This window comes from Stegostoma tigrinum, chromosome 20 (assembly GCF_030684315.1).
Source record: "Stegostoma tigrinum isolate sSteTig4 chromosome 20, sSteTig4.hap1, whole genome shotgun sequence".
NCBI lineage: Eukaryota > Metazoa > Chordata > Chondrichthyes > Orectolobiformes > Stegostomatidae > Stegostoma > Stegostoma tigrinum.
In genome coordinates this window covers 53,186,289-53,203,510 of record NC_081373.1, presented here as the reverse complement: position 1 = coordinate 53,203,510, position 17,222 = coordinate 53,186,289, and the positions used below count along the sequence as shown (strand labels likewise).

Below are 17,222 nucleotides of genomic sequence, written 5' to 3'. Positions count from 1 at the left end.
AATTTGCTTGCAGAGACATGATTCCACACCTCACTTTGCCTTCGGACCAGAGATTACCACAGTCCTCCTACCTGCAAACACACGTTTTGCTCCAACTTGCTGACTTGCATACTGAAGTCTACTGTCCCACAGGAATAAAGTAAAGCATAGAAAATAAACAAAAACTCATTGTTCTCTATCTTCACATATTATTAACAACTCAAGATTAATCAACATATGGACGAGAGTAGGATCAAATAAACAACTGCTCAACTAACAATCAAAAATGTAATTTTGTATATGGCTTTTGAATATGCATACTGAAGGGCAAACTAAAAATTGTTCCATAAGACAAACATCAAATTTCTATCTTACAAATTGTAGGATTTTTCCAGTAAGTACACAAGATGATTTCCCCCAATATAAAACACGATTTTCTCCAAGCTAGCGATACTGGACTTTATAGTTTAAAAAAAAAACTCACCATTTGTCACAGTGGTGAGAAGATGATACTACATTTATGGTAAAAGAGAGACAAGGGATGATTTGCTAATGACTTGATACATGCTTATGTGCTCCTGTCCCAAAAAACTTAGAACATGCAAAAGTTACTCAAACACTGAATCAATTCCTCAATTGTAGCAAATAACGCTTTTCAGATAAGCCTTAAGCACAGTTCCATATTTAGATGAGACTTCACAATTTTCACACTTTGGTGGATGCAAAGACATCTAGAAATGTTTGTTCTACAAATTAATAGCAGTGTCTTCTGTAACTTTCAAGAATTGCACCTCAGATTGTTTTAAAAACCCAAAATATTCTGAGTATGAACTACACTTCAAACCCATGCCAACATGTAGACTTGAACACACACACATCTTGTATGCAGACAAATGGCAACCTGCCAGAAAAACCAGATGGGAACAAAGCCAGGCTTTCACTCTGGCTTCAACTAAAATTCCAATCATTCATACACGAGTCTTACGTTATCAAAGTCAGCACAGAATTTGCAGACAACAACCCTTGGCGTTTTATTTTTTTCCAACCAGATACTGTACTCAGTCACAAGATTGTGTATTACACCACAATTGATTAGAAGGCAGCCAAATCTGTTACCTGAATTATGCTAAAAATGATCCAAATTCAAGTGAACCAAGTGCTCAGCTATTTTAAAAGCAAAATATTGTGGATGCTGCTGCTGTGAACTAAAATGAAGTGGAGGAACTCAGCAGGTCTGGTCACAACTGTAGAGAGAGAACTTCTGAAGAGTTATGTGAATTTTAGACTTTAATTAATTCTCTCTCCAGATACTGCCAGACAGCTGTTTCTCCAACACTTCCTCATTTCATTTGCTCAGTTTGTTCCTTTTGTACAAGAGAAAATAAATCCCTTGTGTAAGGATATATGCTCACACAACTTGTGTCTGAAAGATCCATTTCACAAACATATTAAATAGGGCACACTACACAATTAAAACTGCAGATTCAATTATTTAAAAAACATAAATGGGGATGCTTCATAGCTGTCTTCAAACAGTTATGTATGTCATTGTCCAATAACAGAAGTCCCCCACTGTGAATGATATTCAAGAACTACAGATCTTGTAGGATGAACAAAAAACAAAAAAAAAATTGGAAAATCCAGACAACATTTCCCATGTAAAACAACACTTGGACAGAACAGACAAACAGCAAGAATGGCTGATATGCAAGGATTCAACAGGGTTGTTAAGAGGGATCTATGTAGAGTGTGGCAGAAAGTTGAATTGAAAGTGTCTAATCTGCGATCAACACATTTTTGTTTGGCAATGGTGTTGGGTGATGCAGAACAAAGGTAGGTACATGCAAACGTATTAAACACTGGTTAGGCCATAGCTAGAATAGTGTCCGCAATTCTGAAATCCTCAATATAGGAAGGGCGAGACTGCACCAGACAGAGTGCAGCAGAGATTTACCAGGCTTGTTTTCCTCAGGTGTACAGGAGACTGAGGGGGACATGACTGAGATGGATAAAATTCTGAGCAAAACAGATAGGGTAGAAAGGAAGGAACTTTACTGCATGGAGTTATTAATGACAGGAGGGATATATTTAAGCCAACAAACAGAAAGGTTTAGAGGGGATGCAAGGGACGACTTTTTCACCCAGGGGTGGTGGGAATCTGGAACTCGCTGCACCAAAAAGGTGGTACAGGCAGAAACCCTCATAACATTTGACAAGCATTTACATGTGCAATTGCAATGCAAAAGCATACAAAGCTACTGGCAAGTGCTGGAAAACGGGCTTAGAACAGTTAGGTCGTGCTTTTGGGTAGAGTCGGGCTGAACAGCCTTTTAGTGTACTGTAGATTTTGAAGGCTTGAGATAGCAATTTTTTTGGACAGAAGAGAGGGGAAAAAAAGAAGGAGGACACACTGGCCAGGAAAATGTCACTGTAAATGTAGTTGATTATAAAAAAAGTTGATGTTGCAAAATTGTTGTGGCAGTATGCTTACAGTAACCCAAAGACATACTTCTAAAATTGGCACATTACTAAGGTCAAATTTAATTCATACAGATCTAAACATCTGCATGTCATTCCAACAGAAGAAAATTACATTCCAAGTATTGGCAAAACATTTAGCTTTAATACCACAAAAGAAACAACCTTTAAATTGTGACCAGCTTGGATAAAAATGATTTTTCCACAGGAATTGAGCAATGTAGAAATAAAAGGAGTCTAATTTTGCCTGGCTGATTACCATGGGCTCACCTCAAGTACAAAATCCCTTGTTAGAACATGTGTGGGACATACACGTCAACTAACAACAAAATCATTGATTTATTTAAGGGATAATTTAACCATCTTTACAAGATCAATTGAAAAGGTCCTACTAACATGAAAAGCACGAGGTACACTTGATCACAGAAAATCCCTGAGTACAATCTCTTAAATGACAGGTAGAGAGAACTAAAATAATGCACCCTCACCTTCTCCTCGCCAATCTTTTCTGCTCCCATTAAGCCTAGACAACACAAAGTGTGCTTTGTTTATTTAAAAAAAATTGGTTGAAACCCCAACAGATAGCACATGAAACAGGAGACAGCAATTTGGTTCCAACACCTCATAAAGAAAACAAAGGATTTCCTGATGTTAATCAAGAAAATTTACTGCTGTGATCTCATTTATACAGCCTTAATTTGTACAATGGATTTAACGTTGAGTAACCCAGTAAAGCTAGCAGACCAGGTAACCAACACAGTACATAATTACACAGAAATCGAACAATGTCTTATGCTCAAAATAATAGGCATTTTCAGTTTGGTAACAAAATTAACATATGAAAGGCATTTCCCTTACAACCCATGAACTAAGTAATGTCATTAGTTAGAAGAGATTGAACTACATCTCTGGATTAGTGAACAACTATTTTGGATTAATCAGAGAACCTCAAGTAACTACAAGCACGATACTTCCATCTAACAGCAACACAAGAGGAGGGGAGTAAATTACATTTTCAACTCTTGAACAAGGCTTATGAGCACCAGACAAGGAATGGGGTGACATGACTAAGGTAACGCAAATACAGTGAGCTAAATTCGCAAAATGTAGGCAATGTTCAACAGGTCCGGCAGAAACTGTGCAGAGAGATTCAGACTTTGTGTTCCAGAAGTGCGATTTTTTGCCAACAATGGGTTCAACCAATATGTTAGCTGCTTCTCTCTCTCCACTAATGTTGGTAAATACATTTCCAACATTTGCTGTTTTTGTTTACAGCCTTCTTCCTCTTAATGGTCATAAAGCATACAATCAATCCAACAGTCAAAACAAAAAGAAATTGCCAGCTATGCTTTCCATTTCTCTTAAAATTCCACAACCGTTCACTGCAATGTAGCATTAAAAAACATCAAGTAGGAAGATGCAGGTTGGTACTTGCAAGAATTGCCCGAGCAAGTTTGAGCTTTTGGTTTTCATGGCAAAAAACTGATGTATTTCCAAGCTTTACTCCAGCGCAACAAGTATAAATCCCCACAAAGGCATCTGATTTTGTTCCCAAAACAAGTCATGAAAACATGGAGGCAGCTTTTAAACTTTCCAAGACCATAGCTTGCACTTGTTTGCACTAGCTTAGCAGTGCAATTGCCAGCATGGGCATAAAGTGGCTCGAGATGTTGCAGAATTTTAAGTGTAACTTATATTCAGAGCAATTTATGTTTCTTTTTGCCTTAGTTTAAAAGGTCATTAGAAGCCGGTCCCATCTGCAAAACAAACTCTCCTTCATGCAAAGGGACCCAAAATTATAAGCAACATAACACCCTAACTGTGTCCTAACCAGTATTTGAAGAAAGGTTTAAACAGTAACATGATAACTTTTGTACTCTTTTCCTTGATTAACATAGCCAAGGTTGAAGTTATCACCATCGGGTGCTTCTTATTTAGTTTTCTTATTTAGTCTTCAATCAAGCTCTAAACGTTAAGCTGGATATTTTTGGACATAGGCTTAGAGTGACTTCTTTTAATGTACTCATTGCACCGATTTAATGAGAAAACTGTCCAATATACTTTTAAATGTTATTCAATAACTTAAAACTGTGACACATGGTACAATGACAGATTTAAAAGACTCATATTCTTGTCATAAATTTCAACTGAGCAAAGTTGAGTTTAAGAAAACTTTAAAACCAAAATCACTGATACGTGCAGCTCTTGAAAGCTGAGCATTATTCGTGGAAATTCGCATTTGGCTATTCATGTCAGTTGAGGCAGGAAAGAGGGAAACCGACAACAAAATGCTGTAATCTGTGTCAGAATTGCCAACTGCACAGAAAGCAAAAACTTCATCACATTTCAACACAGTAATCAATAAAACTGAGAAGGGTCTAGGCCCGAAACGTCAGCTTTTGTGCTCCTAAGATGCTGCTTGGCCTGCTGTGTTCATCCAGCTCCACACCTTGTTATGTGAGAAAGAAACAAGTCTGGTTTTAAACTGAAACATGGAGAAACTCTGTACCTCAACTGAGTATCAAGCATCACTCCACACAGCCACAAAATCAGAGTCATACAGCACGGAAGAAGGCCCTTTGGTCCAACCAGTCCATGCTAAACATAATCCCAAACTAAAAACTTAGTCCCATGTGCCTACTTCTAGCCCATATCCCTCTAAACCTTGCCTATTCATGTACTTATCCAAACATCTTTTACACATCGTAAACGTGCCCACATCCAGCATTTCGTAAGGAACTTGATTCCACACATGAACCACCAGCTATGTAAAAACAAAATCTGCCCCTCATGTATTTTTTAAATCCTCTCCTCGCACCTCATAAATGTGTCTGCTGGTCTTGAAATACCCCATCCCAGAGAAAGGACAACTACCATTAACCCGATCTATACCCTTCAAAAAAGTTCATAAAATCATCTCTCAACCTACACTCGTGAAAAAAAAAGGTCCCAGCCTATGCAGCCATTCCTTTTAACTCAAACCTTCTACACCCAACAAGAACCTGGTAAATCCCTTCTGTACTCTCAGGCTTAATAATATCCTTCTTATGACTGGGCAACCAGTACTACATTGCCAACATGGTGGCACAGTGCAGGACCAGTAAGTCAAAAGTCTGGGTGAATGATTCTCAATGAGTTGAAATCTCACGACAACTTCTGCAGAATTCAAATACAGTTCATCAAATATATGTGAACAATAAATAAACCAGTATAAATAATTATGAGTGTGAAAGTGTAGACTGGATTGAATAAACTCTTCTGGCTTACTTATGACTTGGCAAAAGGCAAATCTACCATTTTCACCTGACTAGCGAGTCATCCGTTATATACACAGCAAAATTCATTATTTTCTCAAGGGCAACCAAGATTGAGTAACCATCACATGGTTGCTTCAGATACAAAAATCTGAAATGTTTTTCCTTGATTTCACAGTGTAAGTGCTACAATTAGAAAAACAGCAATGCGAAGTCTTCCACACGATTCAGGATGTTGTTAAAATACAGAAATCCAACTATGATAATCAATGAAATATACAGCACATTCAACTGATTAAAGTAATGCTAAAGAGACACCCAAATCCCAAGGGCAGAAAAAAGTAGACAGGCTCTTGTTATTTCAAAAGTAGTGCTTTAGGCTTTGAATGATCATTAACTTGCAACAGTAATTCTGAACCTCTTGCGTCATACCCATTATATAGAAACAGCTAATTTATTGTACATTTTAAATACAAGACGCCCAGCAGTGGCGTGAGAATTTTGAAAGAAAATACAAACAACTGACAGAAAACTCTTCTCTCGTTCTCTGTCCGGCTACCAGTTATAAAATATGCACAAGGATTCAGCCACAGAGATAATGGGAACTGCAGATGTCTCCCGCATTTCCCGCAATACATCCCTCACACTCCGCCCCCACCATAACCGCCCCAAAAGGATCCCCCTTGTTCTCATACACACCCCACCAACCTCCGGATACAATGCATCATCCTCCGACACTTCCGCCATCTACAATCCAACCCCACCACCCAAGACATTTTTCCATCCCCACCCTTGTCTGCTTTCCAGAGAGACCACTCTCTCCGTGACTCCCTTGTTCGCTCCACACTGCCCTCCAACCCCACCACACCCGGCATCTTCCCCTGCAACCGCAGGAAGTGCTACACTTGCCCCCACACCTCCTCCCTCACCCCCATCCCAGGCCCCAAGATGACTTTTCATATTGAGCAGAGGTTCACCTGCACATCTGCCAATGTGGTATACTGTATCCAGTGTACCCGGTGTGGCTTCCTCTACATTGGGGAAACCAAGCGGAGGCTTGGGGACCGCTTTGCAGAACACTTCCGCTCGGTTCGCAATAAACAACTGCACCTCCCAGTCGTGTACCATTTTAATTCCCCCTCCCATTCTTAAGACGACATGTCCATCATGGGCCTCCTGCAGTGCCACAGTGATGCCACCCGAAGGTTGCAGGAACAGCAACTCATATTCCGCTTGGAACCCTGCAGCCCAATGGTATCAATGTAGACTTCACCAGCTTCAAAATCTCCCCTTCCCAAAACCAGCCCAGTTTGTCACCTCCCCCCACTGCATCCCAAAACCAGCCCAGCCTGTCTCTGCCTCCCTAAACTGTTCTTCCTCTCACCCATCCCTTCCTCCCACCTCAAGCTGCACCTCCATTTCCTACCTACTAACCTCATCCCACCTCCTTGACCTGTCTGTCTTCCCTGGACTGACATATCCCCTCCCTACCTATCTCCTTTTCTCTCCATCTTTGGTCCACCTCCCCTCTCTCCCTATTTATTCCAGAACCCTCTCTCCATCCTCCTCTCTGAAGGGGGGTCTAGGCCCGATACGTCAGCTTTTGTGCTCCTGACATGCTGCTTGGCCTGCTGTGTTCATCCAGCTTCACACTTTATTAACAAGGATTCAGCCACTCAATTTCTCCAGATGAGACAATGTTCACTTCCCAATAATTGGTGCAATAAGTCTGCATTGCGCACCCTTCTTTTGGAAAAGCACCCAAAACCGCACAATATACAGGCCCTACATAAATGCACCAAGATTTTCTCTCACTCGTATACTTAGGAATAAAGGCAAACATCACATGCTTTCACAATTGGTGCTGTCCTTGTACACAAATCGCACATATGCTCAAATTCCTCTGAAAACCATATTCCAAAAATAAATTTACTTAAGTTTTCCTATCAAAATGGACAACATTTCTGCGCACGAAATTCCATTCCGCAGTTCCTTGTGCTCCCACATCACTGGTGTATTTTCTTTTGCAGTCCGTCTTCTTGTCACAGGTTATTCTCCAATCTAGATTGGAACTGACAGCATTTTGGAGCATTGATGTGGAAAAATCTCATACATCATATCAAAAGCTTTTCAAGTCTACTACAACCACTTGCACACCTTAATAGAACCTACCAGTTGTCAAAATCTCAGATCTATCCATACTTTGCAACAAAGGTCAAGGAAAGATAATAAGCAAAGAAACAGTTATTTCTCATACTTCGTACCATGTCAACAGGGCAGATACAACACCCTGCAGAGACCAGGAACCAACTGTATATGTTTAAATTGAAAAGATGCTAAGGTGAGGTGATGATCTGCGTGGTACAGATGCATGAAAACATATGTTCTACTATAGATTTTAAAAGCTTTTTCTTGTTTCATTATTTCCTTAAGAACCTAATTACGCAGTAAGATGCATTTTTTTAAAAACACTAAAAGCACCAAGTCTAATAGTTCTTTCTTGAGAGAAATAATCGGTGTCACTATAAAAGCAGACAAAGCAATCTTCTTCCTCTGTTCCAACTGTTTGTAAAACAGTATGCAGGAATGTTTCGAATAATAGCATTAACTTTTAACACGTTCATCTTCTGGTTTCAGCTGCTCTAATCCATCAAAAACAGTTTATGAATATAGTCTGCTTTCTTTGTTCTACCAAGTCTGTGGAAGCTCAGAATATTTCCAAATTCCATGGCTCTAATTTTAAATGTCTCAATGACTTTTCAGATTCTCATTTCAAACTGCGTGGCAATTTAATTAGAACTTCTCATATCCACGGCTTTCTGTGGGGGTTGATTTCCATGTTTCAACCCATTATAGGCAGCAATCTTTATATTTACGGTTGTTCAATCATTGCATTTCAGAATACAAACCACATTCTTTCTTGGGCGTGAGGCAGTACACTATTGCTTTAGAAAGCCAAATTAAACAGAAACATAAAAAAAAGTTTCAAAACCAACATCTTTAAGTTCCAGGTCACACTGTTTAAAAACTTTCAAGTGCACTCTGATTCATCAAAATGCTCACCACCCAAATTTGAAGAATATTACGTTACCAGTTTAACTACCATAAGTCAACCAGTCTCAATTCACTCTTCTATTTATAACAACAGTACAGCAAAATCTCTCTCAGGAGAATCATTAAGCTCAAGGGTTTGTTGTATGTGGAAATGAAGAACGGAGGGTCAGTTGCAATCAGCAACTGCTATATAAACAGAAATCAATTCAATCTTACCCAACACAGCTTCCTTTCACTTGTGCCAGCCAATCAAGAATATTGCAAACAAAGTGATGCCAACCACAACTAATTACTTAAAAATGACAGAGCTACAAAGTTAATTTTGGCTGGTTAAAAAAAGTGTAACGAAGTACTACTCAACTGTAAGGCTGTTTAATCATGATTAGGTCAAATGCATTGATCTGATAACTACAAAACAAATATTAAATACATTGCGCACAGCAGGTCAGAAGATAATGCAAGGAATTACACCATGCAACATGCTGCTCATAGGAAGTTAATCTTCAATGCAATTTGCTCCTAGAGGAAAAAAAAATCAGCTTGCAGAGGTCAATGTCATCCTTTCTTGGTGTCTTCATATACAGGGACAGAATACTTCGGTGTCGAACTGCAAACGTTTCTCTCCCTTAAAATATTTGTGTAATTCTTGCCATTGCATGGCTCCTCTCTAAAACAAATGTGGTACACAGATATTATGGACCCTTCAACTTCCATATCTTGCCTTTTCCTTTCAAAAAGCATAGCACTAAACTAAAAGAGTAATGGGAGTGGGGTGTGAGTACGCAACCTCACAGTGGCAAGATTCCACGCAAAGAGAAAACCTGGGCACAGGCTTAGGCCAGATGCCAGCAAAAAAAAATCATAATTTTATTGGGACATGCAGGAGGCTAAAGCTGGGCGAGGTGATACTTAAAATTATTCACAAGATTTGAAATCAAAGAAAGAAAAGCATCTGTGACAGTTATGGATGGGCAAGAGAATAGTGGGGAAAAATTTGGTCTTAACATTACACCGGAAAAGACCATATCTAATGAACTGCTCAGAGAAGGACACAAGATCATTTCACAGAAGGACAAAATTGAATGCCTCCTCCTGGGAACCATTAGGTCTGAACAGAAATGACTCTGCCCATATTTACTGTAAACCCATAATTCTATTAAAATTTCAGCAGCAAAAAAATGCAGGGGCAAAACACAAGAGAGGCTGAGATAGGACGTGCATTTCACAAACTCTTAGGATCAGTCCATCTGTTTATTACCACTGGGTTTCATATGGGGATTTAAGACCACTGGCAAATGAAACAGGTGTTAGAGACCAACTGGTGATTGGACAAGAGGGTGGACATATAATTCAGTACCCATTTTAAAGTAACACTTCTCAGTCCTTATTTTCCTGCATCCACTATAAATTAGTTGGTCTACATTTACGACATGAACAAGCTGCATATACTAGCCAAGCTACAATTTTAATTCCGTCTCCATTTAAAAGCAAGTATAATTAAAGCATGAGAAAATCAAGAGAGAACAGAGGGAGTAAAAATACTTAAAAGCTAACTGTTAGTCTAAATTGCTCAGATAACATGAGTTAAATATAATATGGACACCACATAGCTCTGAAGGATTCTTAAGACCAATCTGTACCAACATTCAAGTGCTTTACTGTTCTGTTTCACACATTCCTTATTTGATGTTCCCCACTGATTCAATTAAATTGTCAAATTCAAACAAACAAAACCCCAATTAAAGCAAAGGATATGCTGTCTGCATTTCAGGAACATTATGATCAAGTAACATGACACTTTTGTCATCCCTATTAAGACTACAAGACCAAACTATACGTGGAGTGCAGCATTTTACTGCAGATCAGCAGCTGAACGTTCAACCTTGGCTCCTGAACACCATAAGCACAAACACAAGGCATCAAATAGGCCCCTTCCCACCATCAACAGAATAGCCCAGATTTTGTTACAATGGCGACAGAAGAAACAATTCATTATCATTAGTCCTGAAAGTGGAGTCTGCATGCAGCGCAATGCAAAATTCCCAAGCTGCTGTCCGTGATTTCACATTCACCCATCAGCTCATAATTGAGGCCACCTTGAAATCACTCAACTGATGGGAGTATGACTATTAGTCTCAGTACAAAATCCCTGAAAAAGTCATACGTTAATAAAGTTATTATTGAGCGCAGCAGGTTACTATTAGCTAATCAAACAGGTGTCAGATTTCTGAATGCCTTTGTGCATTCATGTATTAAATATTCTTTCCAAATCTTTAGCACTTCTGTGCAGTTTAAGATTGTACTCCACACTTCAGTTTATACAGTTCTCACAGTTTTCTAATTAGCCTGCTCAGTGATAATATCTGGAGGTAGGACTTCAGCAAAGAACTCCTTGCTTAGAGGTCTGGACACTACCATTGTGCCACAAGAACTTTAGACAGTTCTATATTTGCTTGGAGTAACTTATATCTGAATACAAACTAGCAGAAGTGGGCTCAAGTATGCTGCACTTAATGAACTGACAGTCAAGATATACACTCACTCACTGCCTTGGCACAAAGGAAAAAAAAGAGCTGCCACAGTCTGCTCGTAATAGTATGAAATTTGAGAGAAATGAAGAAAGAAATTTACAGAATACAAATAATAATTACTACATACTGATAGTGATGATAACAATTTCATAGAATGACACAACACAAGGGGAAACTTGGCCAAATATAGTTGTGCCAGAGATTTTAAAGGATTTTCCTATTAGTCTCACCTACCTGTTCTTTGCTCAAACACTGCAATGTTCTCGTCTTGAGGCATTTATCTAATTGCTATTGAGAGTTATTAAAATTTTCTTCTTCTCAGGCAGTGTATTCTCTCATGATGTCTGGTTGTTTTGTTAATTATCTTATGAAAATTAGACTTGTTATACACAATTACAATTTCTGAGCAAATTCCACTTGTCTTGATCATTGTAGCAGAATACTTGCAACCACACACACCAGTGAAATATCAGGAATACTAAAATCCTAATTTTCCACTTTGTCCCCCACTCTACACCCAATAACTGATCACATTCCTTCCATTCAGCCGAGCATTGTGATGAAAACTACATTTTCATCACAAAGGCAAAGACCAACCATAACGCTACTAACATTATTACTTCTTCCTAGCTACAAACCAAATTTCAATACTCACATCTTCCATATATTTTTTGTTTAAATTCACTTATGGTGCATAGGCTACACGGGTTGATGAGCATGTCCCTAAGCTGTTTTGAGAAGGTGGCAGTCCAAATGCTGTTGGTTGACCCACAATGCTCTTAGGGATGGAATTTCAGGATTATGACTCAACAAGTGAAGGAACAGCAATACATTTCCAAAGTCAGGATGGTAAGTATCTTGGAGGGAACTTGCAAGGAACTTGCAGGGTAGTGATCTTGTCCTTTGAGGTGGAAGTGGTCGTAGGTTTGGAAGGCACTGTCTAGGTAGCTTTGGTAAATTTCTGTAGTGCATCTTTTAAATAGTACATCTTGTTGCTACTGAGCATTGGTAGTGGGGTAGTGGATGCTTGTGGACGTGGTGCCAATCAAGTGCACTGTTTGGTCAAACTTCGTGTTTTTGGAGCTGCACGCATCCAGACAAGTGGGGATCATTCCATCAAATGCCTGACTTGTGCCTTGTAGATGGTGGACAGGCTTTGAGAAGTCAAGGAGGTGAGTTAACTTTTGCAGAATTCCCAGTTTCTAACTTACCTTTTTAGCCACTATATTATATGGCGAGCCCAGTTGAGCTCCTGGTCAATGGTAACTCAAAGGATGCCGATTGTAGGTATTTCAGTGATGGTAACACAATTGAATCACAACGGATAATGGTCAGATTATCCCTAATTAGAAATGCTCATTGCCTGGCATTTGTGTGGTGTAGATGTTACTTTCCACTTGTCAGACTAGGCCTGGATATGGTCCAAATAGTGCTGTTTTTGGGCATGGATTGCGTCAGTATCTCAGTAGTCATGAATGCACAATATTCAGCACCAATCATGAGCAAATATCCCCACTTACTTCCTTTATGATAGTGGGAAGGTTGTTGATGAAGTAGCTGAAGATGGTTGGGCCTCAGACACTACCCTGAGGAACTCCTACAGATTTGTCCAGGAGTTGAGACAATTGACCTCCAATAACCATGACCATCTTGTTACGTGTCAGGTATAACTCCAAACCATCAGACAGTTTCCCCCCCCCCCCAGTACCCACTGATTATCATTTTACTAGGGCTCCTTGATACCACATTTGGTCAAATATGGCCTTGATGTCAAGGGCTGTCACTCTCACCTCACCTCTGAATTTGAGCTCTGTTGTCCATGTTTGAAACAAGGTGACAATGACATCTGGAGCCGTGTGTGGCCCTGGCAGAACCCAAACTGAGTGTCACTGAGCAGATTATTGATAAGTATTTGCTGCTTGATAGTATTGTTGATGACAGCCTTTGCTCTATCCTGTGCCTCCAACCATTCTTAATACCATGTGAAGCAAAATCAAATTTGGCTGAAGGCTGGAATCTGTAATGCAGGAGACCACGGCAGGAGCTGAGGATGGGTCATTCGTTAGGTACTTGTGACTGATGATTGCTGCATATGCTTTAGCCTTATCTTTTGCACTTGGGTTATACTCTTCTATAATTGAGCCTGGGGACATTTGTACAGCCTCCTCCTCCAGTGAGTTATTTTATCATATAACCACCATTCAAGATTGGACATGGTAGGACTCAGAGCTTAGATCTGATCTAATCTTTTGGTTGTGAGATCACTTAACACTGCTCATCACTTGTTGCTTATGTTGTTTAGCATGCAAGTACTCCTACTTGCTATCTTCATCAGGTTGACACTTGATTTTTAGGTATGCCTGGTGCTGTACCTAGCAAGCCCTCCTGCATTTTCCTTTGAACCAGGGCTGATCCCCTGGCTTAATGGTGATGGCTGGATGGAGGATGTGCCAATTGCATGAGGCTACAAACTGTGCTAGAGTACAATTCTGCTGCTGTTGATGGACCACGTTGCCTCACGGATGCCTAGTCTTAAATTGCTCAATCTGTTCAAAGTCTGTTCCATTTAACATGGTGACAGTGCCACACAAAACGATTGAGAATACCCTCCACATGAAGGCAGGACTTCATCTCCATAAGGACTTTGTGGCTGTCTCTCTCACCAATACTACATCTGCAGCTGGCAGATTGAAAAGGATGAGGTCAAGTCTGCCTTTCCCTCTTGTTGGTTTCTTCACCGTATGCTACAGAACCAGTCTAGCAGCTATGTCCTCTAGGACCTTGCCAGCTCAATGAGCAGTGCTGCTGCTGAGCCAAAGATCATGAAAAGCCCACACCCAGAATACATTTGCAATCTCAGTGTTTCCTCCAAGTGTTGTTCAACATCATCCGCAGGAGGACCCTCCATGGTAATCTGGACATTTCCTTGCCCACGTTTAAAGTTGAGAGACTTCACAGGGTCCAGAGTCGATGTTGCAAACTCTCACGGCAATCCTTCCTGACTGTATACCACTGAGCTGCCACCTCTTTTAGCTCTGACCTGCTAGTGGGATATCCAGAGATAGCAATGATGGCCATTTCAGGGTCATCCGCATTGCTGCCTTGGAGTCACATTTAGGCCAGACCAGATGAAGACAGCAGATTTCCTTCCCTGAAGGACATTAGTGGGTCAGAACAGGATTTTCTGACCCGTTGAAATTCTGCAAGGATGGTTTCATCAGTTGATTCTTAATTCCAGATTTCGTCATTGAATAAAAATTTCACCATCTGCCACAACAGGATTCAAACATTACTTGAGTTTCTGGTTTAATAACCTAGGTGATAATAACATGAGTCCATCACCTCCCCTTAATTACATCTGCCCTCACAGATGTCCAGTTCACCCAACTCATTGTACTCACCAGCATCCACTGACAACCTCCCCACCCCCCAACAAGTTAATCTAAATATATTCAGATCTTCCACCACCATCTCACAGAACTCTACATTCATCTAACTCCTACCTTCCTTTAACCACCGAGGCCTATCATTCAAAGTTCCATTCAAAATCCAAAGATCTTTGGATCTTCCCACTGAAGTTCTAGTCAACGCTCCTAATCGTCTCAATATTTAACTCCATATAATGTTATGGCTCTTAAGCACTTTGGCACATTTTGCTAAAGTCAAATTTCATAAATGCAGTTTTAATACTGACTGTTCTAAAAAAAGTCAACATGCACATTCACATGTGATAACACCACAACAAACAAAGGATTTTTTTTCTATGATACATAAAGCAGCCCAGGAAATATATAATGGATATAAACAGAACTCAAGTGAAGATTTTCTATAAGGGCAGCAGAGTGGTTCACATTGCTGCCTCATTGCACCAGGGTCCCAGGCTCAATTCCAGCCTCAGGGGACTGTGTGGAGTTTACACATTGTCCCCATGTCTGTGTGGGTTTCCTCCCACAGTTCAAAGATGTGCAAGATAACAAAGTGTGAAGCTGGATGAACACAGCAGGACAAGCATCTCAGGGCCCGAGATGCTGCGTGGCCTGCAGTGTTCATTCAGCTTCACACTTTGTTATCTTGGATTCTCCAGCATCTGCCGTTCCCATTATCTCTGTTCAAAGATGAGCAGCTTGGTTGTATTGGCCATGCTAAATTGCCCATAGTGCCTACAGTGGGAAATGCAGGGACAGGGTAGACTGGTCTGGATGTGATGCTCTTCAGAGGGTTGATGTGGATTTGATGGGCTGAATGGCCTGTTTCTACACTGTAGGGATTCTGTAATCTATACACAATTTCTATAAATAGCGTATCAGCTAGATCGACATGAAGGAATACCTGAGGGGAGTTATTACATATGTTGACAGTCCCAACTAATACAGCTAACGTCAACATCAACAAGCTCATCCAACACCCCTCCTAAAAAAGGCAGGGAAAAAATAAATCGACATCTCGTGGATCCTTGATAGATTCTGTAAACAATCCGAAGACTGCGTCTGGTTTCTTCAGTGTGTGTGTTTTTTTTACACCCAACCTATTTAGCAACACTATTTGAAGCGTCAATAACTGAAAATCATCACTGGTCTCCATTACTTTTCCAGTTTGGGTGTTCCTGTTTGTGCAAAAAAAACTTCACATCCCTATGGCAGGATGCCAAAAAAAACCAACGCAATTCATTAACCTCCGATATAAAAAAATGCCATTTTGAATTGGAGGTGTTGCGCAGAAGTTTGGCATTTTGCTGGCTGGGTTAAAGACGGGGCTCCTTACAAGTTGGAGGCGTCGGTCCGTTACTGGGACTGAGAGACAAAGCGCCAGCGTCTTAACGAACAGAGTGACCACCTTCCCGGAGGACTGATCTACACAGCGAGGCTGGCTCACCGTTAGGCCGCCACGGGTGGAGGCTCTGACCGGCCTGGATCACTCCTAGGCCGCTCACCGAACACAGGGCCTTACTCAAACGGCCGGCGGCCTGACAGTGCCGCGGAAGCCGAAGCTCGCCCCCACCTCTCCGAAACGCCGCTATCGGAGGGGGTTTGTGCCGCGGCCCAGGTCTTCCACTTACACCACAGTCCTGGCGATGATCCACGACACCATTGGAACAGCCACTCTCGCAATACCTCACACCGCCACGGCCGCCACTCTCACTCCCACTCCGTCAACGTCCTTGCCCTGCTGCCTTAGGCTTACCCTCCTCCCATTGGTCAACCAACACATCACCATGGTCACACTTGTAATGTCCGGCGATGATTGGGTAAGCGGGCTGTCGATCGACATTTGACCGGCCTCCCTACCTCCTGCAATGCCGCCTGACTGCCAGAGGAGGCAGGCTGGAGATGAAGCCAATCTCAAGGTCTCCTTCTCAATGTCAGGGAAGTCAAACCCAATACAGACCAGAAGGTGCGCCGGAACCCCACGCAGTGTGGAGCATGTAATTTCAGGACAAGTTTAATTGGATTACACTTCCCATAATTTTCAATTTAAAATGCCTTGCCCCTCAGCCAGTTATGCCTGACGTGCAATACGTACTGTGTTTTTTAAATGTAGTTTAATTGCTGTGGAACACCCAAAACAAGAGAGTTATATTTAATTTTATTGCACGTAGTGTACTTTTTAAAATTGGAAATGTCATTTGAACATAGCAAATAGGAGTAGGAATAGACCGCTCAGCCCTTCAAACTTGCACCGCCGATCAACGTGCTCATCATCAGAAAGTGGAGTCGCAGGTAGACAGCATAGTGCAGAAGGTCTTTGGTGTGCTTGCCTTTACTTGGTCAGTGTATCAAACATAGGAGTTAAAAGTTCATGTTGTGGTTTAAGGGCCTAAAAATGTCCTGTTTTTTGCTGCATACAATTCTGGTCTCCCTACTGTAGGAAGGTGTTGTGAAACTTGAAATGATTCAGAAAATATTTACAAGAATGTTGCCAGAGTTAG

The 17,222-nt window shown here is 40.9% G+C and overlaps 1 protein-coding gene across 1 annotated transcript in view; it reads right to left on the bottom strand.

Annotated features, from left to right (window-relative positions):
• Positions 1–16,482, bottom strand: part of reep3b (receptor accessory protein 3b) — a 58,368-nt gene extending 41,886 nt beyond the window's left edge. The window contains exon 1 of the mRNA XM_048551356.2: positions 16,353–16,482. Within this exon, the coding sequence (XP_048407313.1) occupies positions 16,353–16,384 (32 nt within the window). The 5' untranslated portion in view covers positions 16,385–16,482. The remainder of the gene's footprint in view (positions 1–16,352) is intronic.
• Positions 16,483–17,222: the final 740 nt, after the last annotated feature.